Source organism: Dendrobates tinctorius, unplaced genomic scaffold (genome assembly GCF_039654945.1).
Source record: "Dendrobates tinctorius isolate UK_male_01 unplaced genomic scaffold, ASM3965494v1 ptg000092l, whole genome shotgun sequence".
Lineage (NCBI taxonomy): Eukaryota > Metazoa > Chordata > Amphibia > Anura > Dendrobatidae > Dendrobates > Dendrobates tinctorius.
The window spans coordinates 10,427,634-10,442,586 of record NW_027361760.1 but is presented as its reverse complement, the minus strand read 5'-3'; the positions used below and the strand labels follow the sequence as shown (position 1 = coordinate 10,442,586).

Below are 14,953 nucleotides of genomic sequence, written 5' to 3'. Positions count from 1 at the left end.
GATCACCCAAGAAACTAATATAGATGTGTGGTGAGCACGTTGAACCCCCAAGTGCTTCACAGAAGTTTATAACGCAGAGCCGTGAAAATAAAAAAATATTTTTTTTTCCTCAAAAAATTATTTTTAGTCCACTATTTTTTATTTTCACAAGGGTAACAGGATAAATTGGACCCCAAAAGTTGTTGTCCAGTGTGTCCTGAGTACGCTGGTACCCCATAAGTGGGGGGGACCACTGTTTGGGCACACGTTGGGGCTCGGAAGGGAAGTAGTGATGCTTTGAAATGAAGACTTGATGGAATGGTCTGTGGGCGTCATGTTACGTTTGCAGAGCCCCTGATGTACCTAAACAGTGGAAACCCCCCACAAGTGACCCCATTTTGGAAACTAGACCCCCCAAGGAACTTATCTAGATGTGTGGTGAGCACGTTGAACCCCCAAGTGCTTCACAGAAGTTTATAACGCAGAGCTGTGAAAATAAAAAAATATTTTTTTTTCCTCAAAAAGTGATTTTTAGCCCACTATTTTTTATTTTCCCAAGGGTAACAGGATAAATTGGACCCCAAAAGTTGTTGTCCAGTTTGTCCTGAGTACGCTGGTACCCCATATATGGGGGGGGACCACTGTTCGGGGACACGTTGGGGCTCGGAATGGAAGTAGTGACGTTTTGAAATGCCGACTTAATGGAATGGTCTGTGGGCGTCATGTTACGTTTGCAGAGCCCCTGATGTACCTAAACAGTGGAAACCCCCCACAAGTGACCCCATTTTGGAAACTAGACCCCCCAAGGAACTTATCTAGATGTGTGGTGAGCACGTTGAACCCCCAAGTGCTTCACAGAAGTTTATAACGCAGAACCGTGAAAATAAAAAATCTTTTTTTTCCACAAAAATAATTATTTTATCCCCCATTTTTTTATTTTCCCAAGGGTAACAGGAGAAATTAGACCCCTAAAGTTGTTGTGCAATTTTTCCTGAGTACCCTGATACCCCATAAGTGGGGGTACACCACTGTTTGGGCACACGTCGGGGCTCAAAATGGAGGGAGCACCGTTTGACTTTTTGAACGCAAAATTGGCTGGAATAAATGGTGGCTCCATGTCGCGTTTGGATAGCCCCTGATGTGCCTAAACAGTGGAAACCCCTCAATTCTATCTCCAACCCTAACGCCAACACACCCCTAACCCTAATCCCAACCCTAATCATAACCCTAACCACAACCCTAATCCCAACACACCCCTAACGAAATCCCAACTCTAACCCTAACCACAAGCCTAACCGTAATCCCAACCCCAACCCTAAATTCAACCCTAACCCTTAGTCCAACCCTAACCCTTAGTCCAACCCTAACCCTTAGTCCAACCCTAACCCTTAGTCCAACCCTAACCCTTAGTCCAACCCTAACCCTTAGTCCAACCCTAACCCTTAGTCCAACCCTAACCCTTAGTCCAACCCTAACCCTTAGTCCAACCCTAACCCTTAGTCCAACCCTAACCCTTAGTCCAACCCTAACCCTTAGTCCAACCCTAACCCTTAGTCCAACCCTAACCCCTAGTCCAACCCTAACCCCTAGTCCAACCCTAACCCCTAGTCCAACCCTAACCCCTAGTCCAACCCTAACCCTTAGTCCAACCCTAACCCTAACCCTAACCCTAGCCCTAACCCTAGCCCTGGACCTAACCCTAATGGAAAAAAAAAAAAAATATATTTTATTATTTGTCCCTACCTATGGGGGTGATAAAGGGGGCGGTGATTTACTTTTTATTTATTTTGATCACTATGAAAGTTTATCATAGTGATCAAAATAAATGAATCTGCAGCGTTGCAGATTCGATTCGGCGCACTGCGCATGCGCCCGCCATCTTGCAAGATGGCGGCGCCCATGACGCTGGACGGCAGGACACCGGGACGGATAGCGGGAGATCGGAGGCACAAAGGAGGGTGAGGGGGTGATCGGAGGGTGAGAGGGGATGATCGGAGGGCTGGGGGGGCGGAGAGAAGGCGGGGGGGCAGATCATGACGGCGGCTGCCGATCGGTGCCGTCAGAAGGTGGCGGCAGCCGATCGGTGCCGTCAGTCGGTGTGGGGGGGGTCGGGTCTCGGTGTCCAGCCATGTCCGATGCTATTTCAGCATCGGCCATGGCTGGATTGTAATATTTCACCAATTTTCATTGGTGAAATATAACAATCGCTCTGATTGGCAGTTTCACTTTTAACAGCCAATCAGAGCGATCGTAGGCACGTGGGGGCTAAGCCACACCCCCAGGTGTTAACTCTGAAGGGTCCTTTGTGTGCGGGTCGGGTGACCTTTCAGTGACCCCGGTCACCCGACCCGCAGGGGGGCTATTTATAGCATGACGCCTACGTAGGCGTCATAGGTCGTTTGGGCACTGCTTTTCATGACGCCTACGTAGGCGTCATAGGTCGTGAAGGGGTTAATCCTCGTGGTTTTCTGGTATTCAATTATATTCAGTGTATGTATACCTCTCCAATATAAAAATAGTGAAATCCTATTATATTATATTTTAATGCACATCCCTGTCTGAGTTGTTGCTAGGGACAAACATCTCTCGTTGAACACATTCTGGCTTTGTGTTCGCCCCTCCTTTTTGTTATTTTCTTTCACAGGTGGATTCATATTTTTAATTTTTTTGTTTGATTTCAGTATGTTTTATGATTAGGTCTCCTCCTTCTCCGCCACTAGATGACCAGGGTTAACTTGTTCTGGCTGCTACAGGTAGTCCAATTTTTGGCAATGGTGTCTATGATGCCTATATTATACGTTTATAAAAATGTACACCCCCATGGGGAAATGTTTGTCAGCCCATACACTGCGTGTATGGGCGTTAAAAGTCTAGGAGTCCCGCTCCTTAATATTGGGCCTACGTTTTAATGAGGCCTTCATCGTTGTCTCCTCATTCTCCGCCAGTAGATCACTAGGGTTAACATCTACTGTGCTGCTACAGCCAGTCCAATTTTTGGCAAGCGTGTCTCTGATGCCCATAGTATATTTTTAAAAAAATGTTCCCCCCCATGGGGAAATGTTTGTCAGGCCATGCACTTCGTGTATGGGCATTACGAGTCTAGGAGACCCTCTCATTTGTAATGGGACATTTTGTTTTAGGAGGCCCTCCATGTGTCGTCCAACGGGGGAATAGGGTGCGTGCAAATTTGGGTAAAGGCGTCCCTTGCATTCAATTCATAAGGAAACTGTATGGCAGGACCAACTGAAGACTGCAGACCTTCCATACAATGCAACATTTTTTCAGGAGGCCCTCCTGTATCTCTCGTGAAAGGGGTATTGGGGTGCATTGTATTTCTTGGCAGCCCAGCCACTCATTGCATAGGCAATAACAACATAGGAGACCCACTGGTTAATAATGGCCCTTTAAGCAGATTAATGCCGCCTGATGCCCCTCTAAAGATAGGCTCTGTGACTTTGAGTCCCGACATATTCCCCATGGAGAGTAAATAACTACAGGACAAAAAAAATCTTCTGCAGACAGGGGCTGGCTGTGGCACCTCTGCAGCATAATTGCATGTTTAGTGTCCTAGTAACAACAGTTGTTGATGTTACTGAGCAAGTACAAAATAAGTAGCAGCTATAGGTACACACTGTACTGTGCAGGCGTGGCGGGCGCCATTTTCAAACTAATTTTTCTTGGACTTGCTCAATAACATCCGTTTTGGACAACCCCTTTAACTTTATTGCTGTTGTTACAAGAGGATGCCAACTGTTTAACACAGACAGTTTCATTCATCCACACCAGGCAGACAAGTGGATAAAATATTTGAAGACCTCTACATTTCAATAAATACTTACAAGAATTCTGTTCTTGACATCTTCCATCCCATAGTGATCTTCTTCCAATACTTCCTCAGCTCTCCTCAGGTCCAAATTTTCATGGCTGCACTTTCCCCATGGAATAGATGTTAACCAATCCAAGTAATTTCTTGTTACACTGCAAAAAATAAATATTTGAAAAAAAAGGAACAGTTTTCCTCAAATTTTGTGAATACATAGTTCAAACAAAGTCATATGCCTGAATTCAGCCTCTCAGAGAGGTTAACAGTGCATTCACTACACTTCTCTATATAGAAGCATTCTGCATTCTTTTTAAATAAAATTTGTAAAATTATTGTACAAACGACTATTTACCATAAACCCAAAGGACGTCCGACATACCTGAGATGGAACAGCTTTCATCCGAGACACACAAAAAAAAAAATCAATAATCTACAGTCAAGCTCTAAGGTACATTCGGATCTGTTCAGACAATGAGGATAGAAAACTACACCTACTATCACTTAGGAAAACATTCCTACAACAAGGATATCATCCACTTGTAATTGATCAACAGATCCACAGAGCTACAAGGATCCCAAGGAGGACCATAACAATAGGGTGCCGCTTGTGGTCACGTACAACCCTCACATGAACATTTTAAGGAAAATTGGCGCTGACCTCCAACCCATATTCCACGGAGACCACAGACTGAAAGCAATATTCCCAGAACTGCCACTGCTCTCCTACAAACAGCCTCTCAACCTAAGGAATATTCTTGTCAGAAGTGCCCTCACATCACCATCAGAAACAGGCGCATCCACTGTAACAGTAAGAAATGCAAGACCTGCACCCACATATCACCAACAGATAAAGTCCACATACCCAACACAAATCAGGACTAAAAGATCATGGACTATTTTTCCATATGCATCCTCCAATGTCGTGTACATGATACAATGTACAAGGTGCAGTACAGGGACATACATAGGAGAAACTAAACCAAAACTTCAAACAAGGATGAATCTGCATAGACATACGATAAAAAATGAGCTGGACATACCTGTAGGAATACACTTCTCTAGACCTGGACACAGTATGGCAGATCTAAAAGTCTTAATTTTGAAAGGTCATTTCAATAGTAACAGAGAAAAAAAAATATGGGAGTTCAAATTTATACATACGTTTCAATCTCTAACAATAGGACTCAATTTGACACCTGAATTCATGACTCATTACATGGACACAGTTCACACCTCCACAAGAAGGTCTCCTGATGTCTGATAGAACACTTCCAGTTCACACCTCTACAAGAAGATCTTCAGATGTCTAATAGATCACTTCCACCTCATCTACATGTACAGTCATGGCCAAAAGTTGAGAATAACACAAATATTAATTTTTACAAAGTCTACTGCTTCATTTTTTCTAATGGCAATTTGCATATACTCCAGAATGTTATAAAGAGTGATCAGCTTAACAGCAATTACTTGCAAAGTCAATATTTGCCTAGAAAATTAACTTTATCCCCCAAAACACATTTCAACATCATTGCAGCCCTGCCTTAAAAGGACCAGCTAACATCGTTTCAGTGATTGCTCCATTAACACAGGTGTGGGTGTTGATGAGGACAGGGCTGGAGATCAATCTGTCATGATTAAGTAAGAATGACACCACTGGACACTTTAAAAGGAGGCTGGTGCTTGGCTTCATTGTTTCTCTCTGTTAACCATGGTTATCTCTAAAGAAACACGTGCAGTCATCATTGCACTGCACAAAAATGGCCTAACAGGGAAGAGTATCGCAGCTAGAAAGATTGCACCTCAGTCAACAATCTATCGCATCATCAAGAACTTCAAGGACAGAGGTTCCCTTGTTGCCAAAAAGGCTCCAGGGCGCCCAAGAAAGACCAGCAAGCGCCAGGACCGTCTCTTAAAAGTGTTTCAGCTGCAGGATCGGGCTACCAGCAGTGCAGAGCTTGCTCAGGAATGGCAGCTGGCAGGTGTGAGTGCATCTGCACGCACTGTGAGGCGGAGACTCTTGGAGCAAGGCCTGGTCTCAAGGAGGGCAGCAAAGAAGCCACTTCTCTCCAGAAAAAACATCATGGACAGACTGATATTCTGCAAGAGGTACAGGGAGTGGACTGCTGAGGACTGGGGTAAAGTCATTTTCTCTGATGAATCCCCTTTTCGATTGTTTGGGACATCTGGAAAACCGCTTATTCGGAGAAGACCAGGTGAGCACTACCACCAGTCTTTTCTCACGCCAACTGTCAAGCATCCTGAAACCATTCATGTGTGGGGTTGCTTCTCAGCCAAGGGAATGGGCTCTCTCTCAGTCTTGCCTAAAAACACAGCCATGAATAAAAAATGGTACCAGAATGTCCTCCAAGAGCAACTTCTCCCAACCGTCCAAGAGCAGTTTGGCGATCAACAATGCCTTTTTCAACATGATGGAGCACCTTGCCATAAAGCAAAGGTGATAACTAAATGGCTCAGGGAACAAAACAGAGATTTTGGGACCATGGCCTGGAAGCTCCCCAGATCTTAATCCCATTGAGAACTTGTGGTCAATCATCAAGAGACGGGTGGACAAACAAAAACCTTCAAATTCAGACAAAATAAAAGCATTGATTTTGCAAGAATGGACTGCTATCAGTCAGGATTTGATCCAGAAGTTGATTGAGAGCATGCCAGGGAGAATTGCTGAGGTCCTGAAGAAGAAGGTTCAACACTGCAAATATTAACTTGCTGCATTAACTCATTCTGTCAATATAACCTTTTGCTACTCATAATATGATTGCAATTATATTTCTGTATGTGATAAAAAAATGTGACAAACACACATAAAAACCAGAGGGCAGCAGATCATGTGAAAATATAATATTTGTGTCATTCTCTAAACTTTTGGCCATGACTGTATACAAAAACCTTAATTTGATTTCCTTGGCCTATCTTTCAAGCATCACTCATGTCCTTGTATAATTCCTATATAAATGTTGCCATGTCTTCTCACTATATGCCTGATGAAGGGGCCTTCTGAGCCTTGAAAGCTTGCAAATATAATTTCTCTGGTTAGCCAATAAAGGTATCACTCCTTGAAAACTTTTCTCATTGTTTTGGGGTGACATAAGTATTTACATCTAAAATTATTGTTAACCCCTTCCTGCCATCCGACGTACTATCCCATCCATGGGACATGGGCCCCTATGCCCATGGACGGGATAGTATGTCTACTGCGATCAGCGGCGCCCACGTGGTGAGCGCCGCTGATCGCGGCCGGGTGTCAGCTGATTATCACAGCTGACATCCGGCACAATGTGTCAGGGTGTCAGCTGTGATAATCAGCTGACACCCGGCCGCGATCAGCGGCGCTCACCACGTGGGCGCCGCTGATCGCAGTAGACGATCGCGGTGTACCGGGGGTTAAAGGGAAGCATCGGCAGGGAGGGGGCTCCCTCCGTGCTTCCCTGAGCCCCCCACGGCAGCACAATGTGCAGCGCTGCTGCGGGGGGGCTCCTTTCCTGCAGGCCCCTGAATCCAAGATGGCGACGGGGGCCTTCAGGGGCCTGCAGGAAGCTGGCTTCCTCAGTGCCTGCAAAGCGCAGGCATGAGGAAGCCTTCTGCACTGCCTGTGACAGATCGCTGATCTAAATGAGGTATCGCTGTAACCGTACTGACCCGAAGAATAAAACCGCTTTAACAATTTTACCGCACGCGGAACGGTGTAAACGCACCCCCCCAAAAGAAATTCATGAAACGCTGGTTTTTGTTCATTCTGCGTCACAAAAATCGGAATAAAAAGTGATCAAAAAATGTCACGTGCCCGAAAATGGTACCAATAAAAACGTCAACTCGTCCCGCAAAAAATAAGACCTCACATGACTCGGTGTGTCAAAATACGGAAAAATTATAGCTCTCAATATGTGGTGATGCAAAAACTATTTTTACAATAAAAAGCGTCTTTTAGTGTGCGACAGCTGCCAAACATAAAAACCGCCATAAATAGTAAATCAAACCCCCCGTTATCACCCCCTTAGTTAGGGAAAAATAATAAAATTAAAAAAATGTATTTATTTCCATTTTTCCATTAGGGTTAGGGCTAGGGTTAGGGCTATGGTTAGGGCTATGGTTAGGGTTAGGGCTGAGATTAGGGTTAGGGGTGTGTTGGGGTTCGGGTTGGAGTTAGAATTCGGGGTTTCCACTGTTTGGGCACATCAGGGGCTCTACAAATGCAACATGGCGTCTGATCTCAATTCCAGCCAATTCTGAGTTGAAAAAGTCAAATGGTGCTCCTTCCCTTCCAAGCTCTGCCATGCGCTCAAACAGTGTTTTACCCCCACATGTAGGGTATCAGCCTACTCAGGACAAATTGCAAAACAATTTTTGGGGTCCAATTTCTCCTGTTACCCTTGGGAAAATGAAAAAATTGGGGACTAATTGATCATGTTTGTGGAAAAAATACGATTTTTTTATTTTCATGCCCGGGCATTATAAACTTCTGTGAAGCACTTGGGGGTTCAAAGTGTTCACCACACATCTAGATAAGTTCCTTAGGGGGTCTCGTTTCCAAAATGGGGTCATTTGTGGGGGTTTCCACTGTTTAGGTACATTAGGGGCTCTCCAAAGGCAACATGACACCCGCAGACCATTCCATCAAAGTCTGCATTCCAAAACTTCACTACTTCCCTTCCGAGCCCTGATGTGTGTCCATACAGTAGTTTTCTCCCACATATAGGGTGTCAGCGTACTCAGGACAAATTGGACAACAACTTTTGGGGTTCAATTTCTCCTGTTACCCTTGGGAAAATAAAAAAATTGGGGACTAAGTGATCATGTTTGTGGAAAAAATACGATTTTTTTATTTTCATGCCCGGGCATTATAAACTTCTGTGAAGCCCTTGGGGGTTCAAAGTGCTCCCCTCACATCTAGATAAGTTCCTTAGGGGGTCTAGTTTTCAAAATGGGGTCATATGTGGGGGGTTTCCACTGTTTAGTTACATTAGGGGCTCTCCAAAGGCAACATGACACCCGCAGACCATTCCATCAAAGTCTGCATTCCAAAACGTCACTACTTCCCTTCCGAGCCCCGACGTGTGCCCATACAGTAGTTTTCTCCCACATATGGGGTATCAGCATACTCAGGACAAATTGGACAACAACTTTTGGGGTCCAATTTCTCCTGGTACCCTTGGGAAAATAAAAAAATGGTGACTAAAAGATCATGTTTGTGGAAAAAATACAAATTTTTTATTTTCACGCCCGGGCGTTATAAACTTCTGTGAAGCACTGGGGGGTTCAAAGTGCTCACCACACATCTAGATAAGTTCCTTAGGGGGTCTAGTTTCCAAAATGGTGTCATTTGTGGGGGGTTTCCACTGTTTTGGTACATTAGGAGTTTTCCAAACGCGACATGGTGTCCGATCTCAATTCCAGCCAAAAACGTCAAATGGCGCTGCTTCCCTTCCGAGCTCTGCCATGCGCCCAAATAGTGGTTTACCCCCACATGTGGGGTATCAGCGTACTCAGGACAAATTGCACAATAACTTTTAGGGTCCTGTTACCCTTGGGAAAATAAAAATTGGGGTGAAAAGATCATTTTTGTGGAAAAAATATGATTTTTTAATTGTACCGCTGTACGTTATAATCTTCTGTAAAGCCCTTGTGGGTTCAAAGTTCTCACCACATATCTAGATAAGTTCCTTGGGGGGTCTAGTTTCCAAAATGGGGTCACTTGTAGGGGGTTTCCACTGATTCGGTACATGAGGGACTCTCCAAACGTGACATGGTGTCCAATCTGAATTCCAGCCAATTTTGCATTGAAAAAGTCAAACGGCGCTCCTTCCATTCTGAGCTCTGCCATGCGCCGAAACAGTCGTTCCCCCCCACATACCAGGTATCAGCATACTCAGGACAAATTGCACAATAACTTTTGCAGTCCAATTTCTCCTGTTACCCTTGGTAAAATAAAAAAAATTGAACCTGAAGTATTTTTTTTATGAAAAAAAGTTAGTTGTTTATTTAAAAAAAAAAATGTTCAAAAAAATTCCTGTGACGCACCTAAAGGGTTAATAAACTTCTTGAATGTGGTTTTGAGCACCTTAAGGGGTGCAGTTTTTAGAATGGTGTCACTTTTGGGTATTTTCTATCATATAGACCCCTCAAAGTGGCTTCAAATGTGATGTGGTCCTAAAAATAAAATGGTGTTGTAAAAATGAGAAATCGCTGGTCAACTTTTAACCCTTATAACTTCCTAAGAAAAAAAAATTTTGGTTCCAAAATTGTGCTGATTTAAAGTAAACATGTGGGAAATGTTAGTTATCAAGTTTTTTGTGTGCCGTATCTCTGTGATTTAAGGGCATAAAAATTCAAAGTTGAAAAATTGCGAAATTTTCAAAATTTTCGCCAAATTTCCGTTTTTCTCACAAATAAACGCAAGTTATATCAATGAAATTTTACCACTAACATGAAGTACAATATGTCACGAGAAAACAATGTCAGAATCACCGGGATCCATGGAAGCGTTCCAGAGTTATGACCTCATAAATGTACAGTCGTCAGAATTGTAAAAATTGGCCCGGTCATGAACGTGCAAACCACCCTTGGGGGTGAAGGGGTTAAAATAACAAAAAGCCAACAGTAAATTAAAACGTAACTTAAGTCTCTTACTTGAATTCAGACGAATGGTTGTCAAGTAATCCCAGTTTACCAAGCTCTTCATCAATGACTTCCATGACATGATTTGGGACTGTAAGATCATTTAACCTCTCCCGAAACTTTTCTTCAATGGCATCTTTATCTTCTTTCTCCAGGCCAAGCTCTTTCTTTATGATTTTTAGTTGTTCTTGCAACAAATACTTTCTGTGTGTTTGTTTAATCTTTTCTTCGACCTGCAAAACATCAGAACAATATTTAAAACTAATACCTGATTTTCTTACAGAGTACATATGTCAAACATACACTTAATGCCCATTTTCACATTACAGATAGCATGACAACATAAGTATGTGGCATGTAGGGTTTTAATCTGCAATGTAAAAATAAACAGAACCAATGCTAGAATTGCTGTTTTTCCTGTTTGTCCCCCATCTTCCTCCTGAAAAAAACCAAAGCAATATTTTTGAATACTTACCATAAATTGGTTTCCTTGTTCAGTTCATAAGGGGAAGAGGGGGGTGTGGGAATATATACGATCTTTTGGTATAGGCTGCTACCATTAAAAGGCTGGAAAAAAAATAAGTAAGCTGAACTTAACGAAAAAAAATGACTTTATGATGAGGACTTAAAAAAAGATAATTAGTTTTTTCCATTCACGTCACATAAAGACACAGGCAGGTTCGTACAGTCCCCAGTGAAATGAACTGCAGTATCATAGAATCATAGAATCATAGAATCGTAGAGTTGGAAGGGACCTCCTGGGCCATCTGGTCCAACCCCCTGCTCAAAGCAGGATTCGCTAAATCATCCCAGTCAGATGTCTGTCCAGCCTCTGTTTGAAGACTTCCATTGAAGGAGAACTCACCACTTCTCGTGGCAGCCTGTTCCACTCATTGATCACTCTAACTGTCAAAAAGTTTTTTTTAATATCTAATCTGTGTCTCCTCCCATTCAGTTTCATCCCATTGCTTCTAGTCTTTCCTTGTGCAAATGAGAATAAAGTTGATCCTTCTACAATGTGACAGCCCTTTAGATATTTGTAGACAGCTATTAAGTCTCCTCTCAGTCTTCTCTTTTGCAAACTAAACATTCCCAAATCCTGCAACCTTTCCTCATAAGACAGGGTTTGCAGACCGGTCACCATTCTGGTCGCTCTTTTCTGAACTTGCTCCAGTTTGTTGATGTCTTTTTTAAAATGTGGTGCCCAAAACTGGACACAATATTCCAGATGAGGTCTGACCAAAGAGGAGTAGAGGGAAATAATGACTTCACGTGATCTAGACTGTATGCTTCTGTTAATACATCCTAGAATTGCATTTGCCTTTTTTGCTGCTGCATCACACTGTTGACTCATATTCAGTCTGTGATCTATTAGTATACCCAAGTCTTTTTCACATGTGCTGTCACTTAGCCCTATTCCTCCCATTCTATATATGCTTTTTTCATTTTTATTGCCCAGATGTAGTACTTTGCATTTCTCCCTGTTAAAAACCATTCTGTTAGTTGCTGCCCACTTCTCCAGTTTATTTAAATCTTTTTGAATCCTCTCTCTCTCTTCTCTAGTATTAGCTATCCCTCCTAGCTTTGTGTCATCAGCAAATTTAATCAGTTTACCCTCAATTCCTTCATCTAAATCGTTGATAAAGATGTTGAACAATACAGGGCCCAGGACAGAGCCCTGTGGAACCCCACTTGAGACATTCTTCCAACTGGATGTGCAGCCATTTACGACCACTCTTTGGGTCCGATCACTAAGCCAGTTATGAATCCACCTAACAGTTGCCTTGTCCATTCCATACTTAATCATTTTTTCAATAAGGATTGTATGAGAGACTTTGTCAAATGCTTTGCTGAAGTCAAGATATACTATATCTACAGCATTTCCTTGATCCACCCAATCAGTGATACCGTCATAGAAGGAAATTAAGTTAGTCTGACATGACTTATTAGTTACAAACTAGTAGAGTCAGTAAGGCCAACTAAACAACTTGTCTGCAACCAAAAGAATCAGAGAATGTAATATTGCAAGCCCTTTAAAACTTAGTGAAGGTGGAAAGAGAAATCCAGGTTGAAGCCTTGCGCACCTTGATATTAGAAGCAAAATGTTACACAACCCAGGCTGTGACAAAAAAGGGAGCTTCCCTGCTCTTAACACAGCACACCAGAACAAAAAGCCAAATGAATCCATGGGCAATCATACCCTTGGAAGCAGCAGATCCTCTGGAACAATGTAAAGGCATTTGGGTGGCAGAGCAAAAAGGAAAGACTGATTCCCGAAGACCAGGTAATATCAAGATTGTAGATCAAGCTTTCAACAAGATGAGAAGGAAAGAAGAACAAAGAAGGAAAGGAAAACAGAGGTAACCATCTTTGTCATGAAGTGAGTCTGTAAAAAAGTGATTTGAGAAGACTGCTAGTTTGGAGAGCTTCAGGATGGAGGGAATTCTCACAGGGAAATTAGCCTTCCAACTTAGCAGAGAGAGATCTGTATTGTTCAAATGGAGAGGATTGTGTTGAGGTCCACATTCAGGTTCCAGAGAGATACAGGGTTTTTGAACAGAGGTTTAGAGTCGACTCCTCCTTGCTCAGCAGGATGGGCAAATAAGAAGCATGATATTCTAGGTCCAAATGAGGATAGTTTCCTTGCATTTACTACAGTTGAAATTATATGCCTTGTTAGCAGAGATACCCACCTCCACAAATCATGCTTGATGGTGCTAAATTGTAAATATTTGCATGTATCAGGACCCTGAATCTGAATTTCATCAAGTTACCAAGGTTCCATTGGCTGCATGGACAAATGACAGATCCTTGAAATCTGTATTTTAACCACTACCTCAAGCTGTTCTCAGATTATATTGCAAAAACCTGCTGATATATAACCCATTAAGCCCCTTGAAGAGATGAACTCCACTTGTTTCAAAGAGATGATCAGCAATCTTGGGAACACCACGCAGATGTGATGGACAAGGAGATATTTGTTATAATGCATTAATTCCAGTATGAGGCAAACAGTCCATCTATACTAGTATACTACAAAAGTTTGGAATAGAAATCCTGCAACCTTTAACCTATTAGCCTATCTACTCAAAGACAAAATGGCAAAAGATTGATGGAGGATACATGAATAAGCAAGTCATCTTGGCCAAACAAGACTGAAGGAACCATTGTCAGGGCACTTGGACCATTAGGAGATTATCCATCTTGATAATGGGTACCTACAAACTATTTGTCTGGATTTTTCATACAAACCTTTTGAGACTGCTTAGGGTGGTGAAAGAAAACATTTCCTGGTTGGAGGACATTAAGTACATGTTCTGATAAGGTTTTCAAATACATGGATCATTTGGTATCTGGACTCACTGATTTAGATTTGGATGCCCATCAGCTCGTGTAAGAGCAAAGCTGGGCTCAATGTAAACCTTTGTAGGTGAGGAAGGGAAAAGCACGCTCAAAAGGCCTGTTATGGAATGGGAGACTTTGTGTTATATGACTGGGATGATTTAGCGAATCCTGCTTTGAGCAGGGGGTTGGACCAGATGGCCCAGGAGGTCCCTTCCAACTTTACGATTCTATGATTCTATGACAGTGATGTTACCATTCTAGTTTGGCAGTGTCTGAATGAAACATGTCCTGGCTTGGAGTGGCTGATTTTTGGAGGGATGTCTGGGACTAAACTGCATCAGACTGACAACAATAACATTATTGTTGTATTCTATGCAAGGAAAATAAACAGTCATAGAGTTCAATGACCAAGATTAACTTCTTCAGTTTCACACAGAAGAATCACAAAGGCTACATTAGACAGAAAAAGGAGTAGAGCGACTTTGCTTCCACTCAAGTACTGCAAGCAAAATCAGCTACTACTCTCTGAAAAGGGAGTTTATGTGATGCACAAATTAAGAATTTTGAAGGCAAGAGCTGCTCATTGGAGAGCAAGAATCTTATATAGATGCTTAGAAGAAACAAAATAAAAGATAGGCTGAGAGAAGTGTCATAAATGGCATTGATGGGACTAGAGGCACCAAGGTATGAAAGGGCCAACTCCATATTCACCTCTAGCCAGTGGAACTAGAAATGATTACTTCATGTCTGGAAAGAAGCCAGAGACTACATTTTTTGCTACAGCTGTCTGGATTGCAGTAGAGGTAAGTTGCCATACCACAGGGAAGAGACAAAGCTGGAAGAGCCTTCCAAGTCAGAAAAGGTATGAGAACAAGAGTGGGGTAAAATTAAGGCTCAACTAATAATGTGAAATATGCCACTGGAGTGGTTCAATGGGTTCCTTGAGGTGTGGATGGGCTGGATGTATTGTTGAATTCTGAGCGACCCGGTCTATAAAACTGTCACATACTGTAACTTGTACAGTGAATACCGTAAAAGAAAATAAACATCCCAGCTTCTTTATCATATTGTGAAACAAAAAATGGAATCATGAGTAATCAAAAAATTCTTGTTGCGCAAAAAACAAGCTTGGCTTGTTCGGCGAACAAACAGAAATAATAGACCTCAGAATAA

The 14,953-nt window shown here is 42.5% G+C and overlaps 1 protein-coding gene across 5 annotated transcripts in view; it reads right to left on the bottom strand.

Annotated features, from left to right (window-relative positions):
* Nucleotides 1-14,953, bottom strand: part of LONP1 (lon peptidase 1, mitochondrial) — a 571,467-nt gene that overhangs the window by 360,086 nt on the left and 196,428 nt on the right. For all 5 annotated transcript variants that reach the window (XM_073586323.1, XM_073586320.1, XM_073586321.1 and 2 more), the window contains 2 exons: nucleotides 10,448-10,668; nucleotides 3,819-3,957 (listed from right to left, as the gene is read on the bottom strand). In XM_073586323.1, the coding sequence (XP_073442424.1) occupies nucleotides 3,819-3,957; nucleotides 10,448-10,668 (360 nt within the window). The remainder of the gene's footprint in view (nucleotides 1-3,818; nucleotides 3,958-10,447; nucleotides 10,669-14,953) is intronic.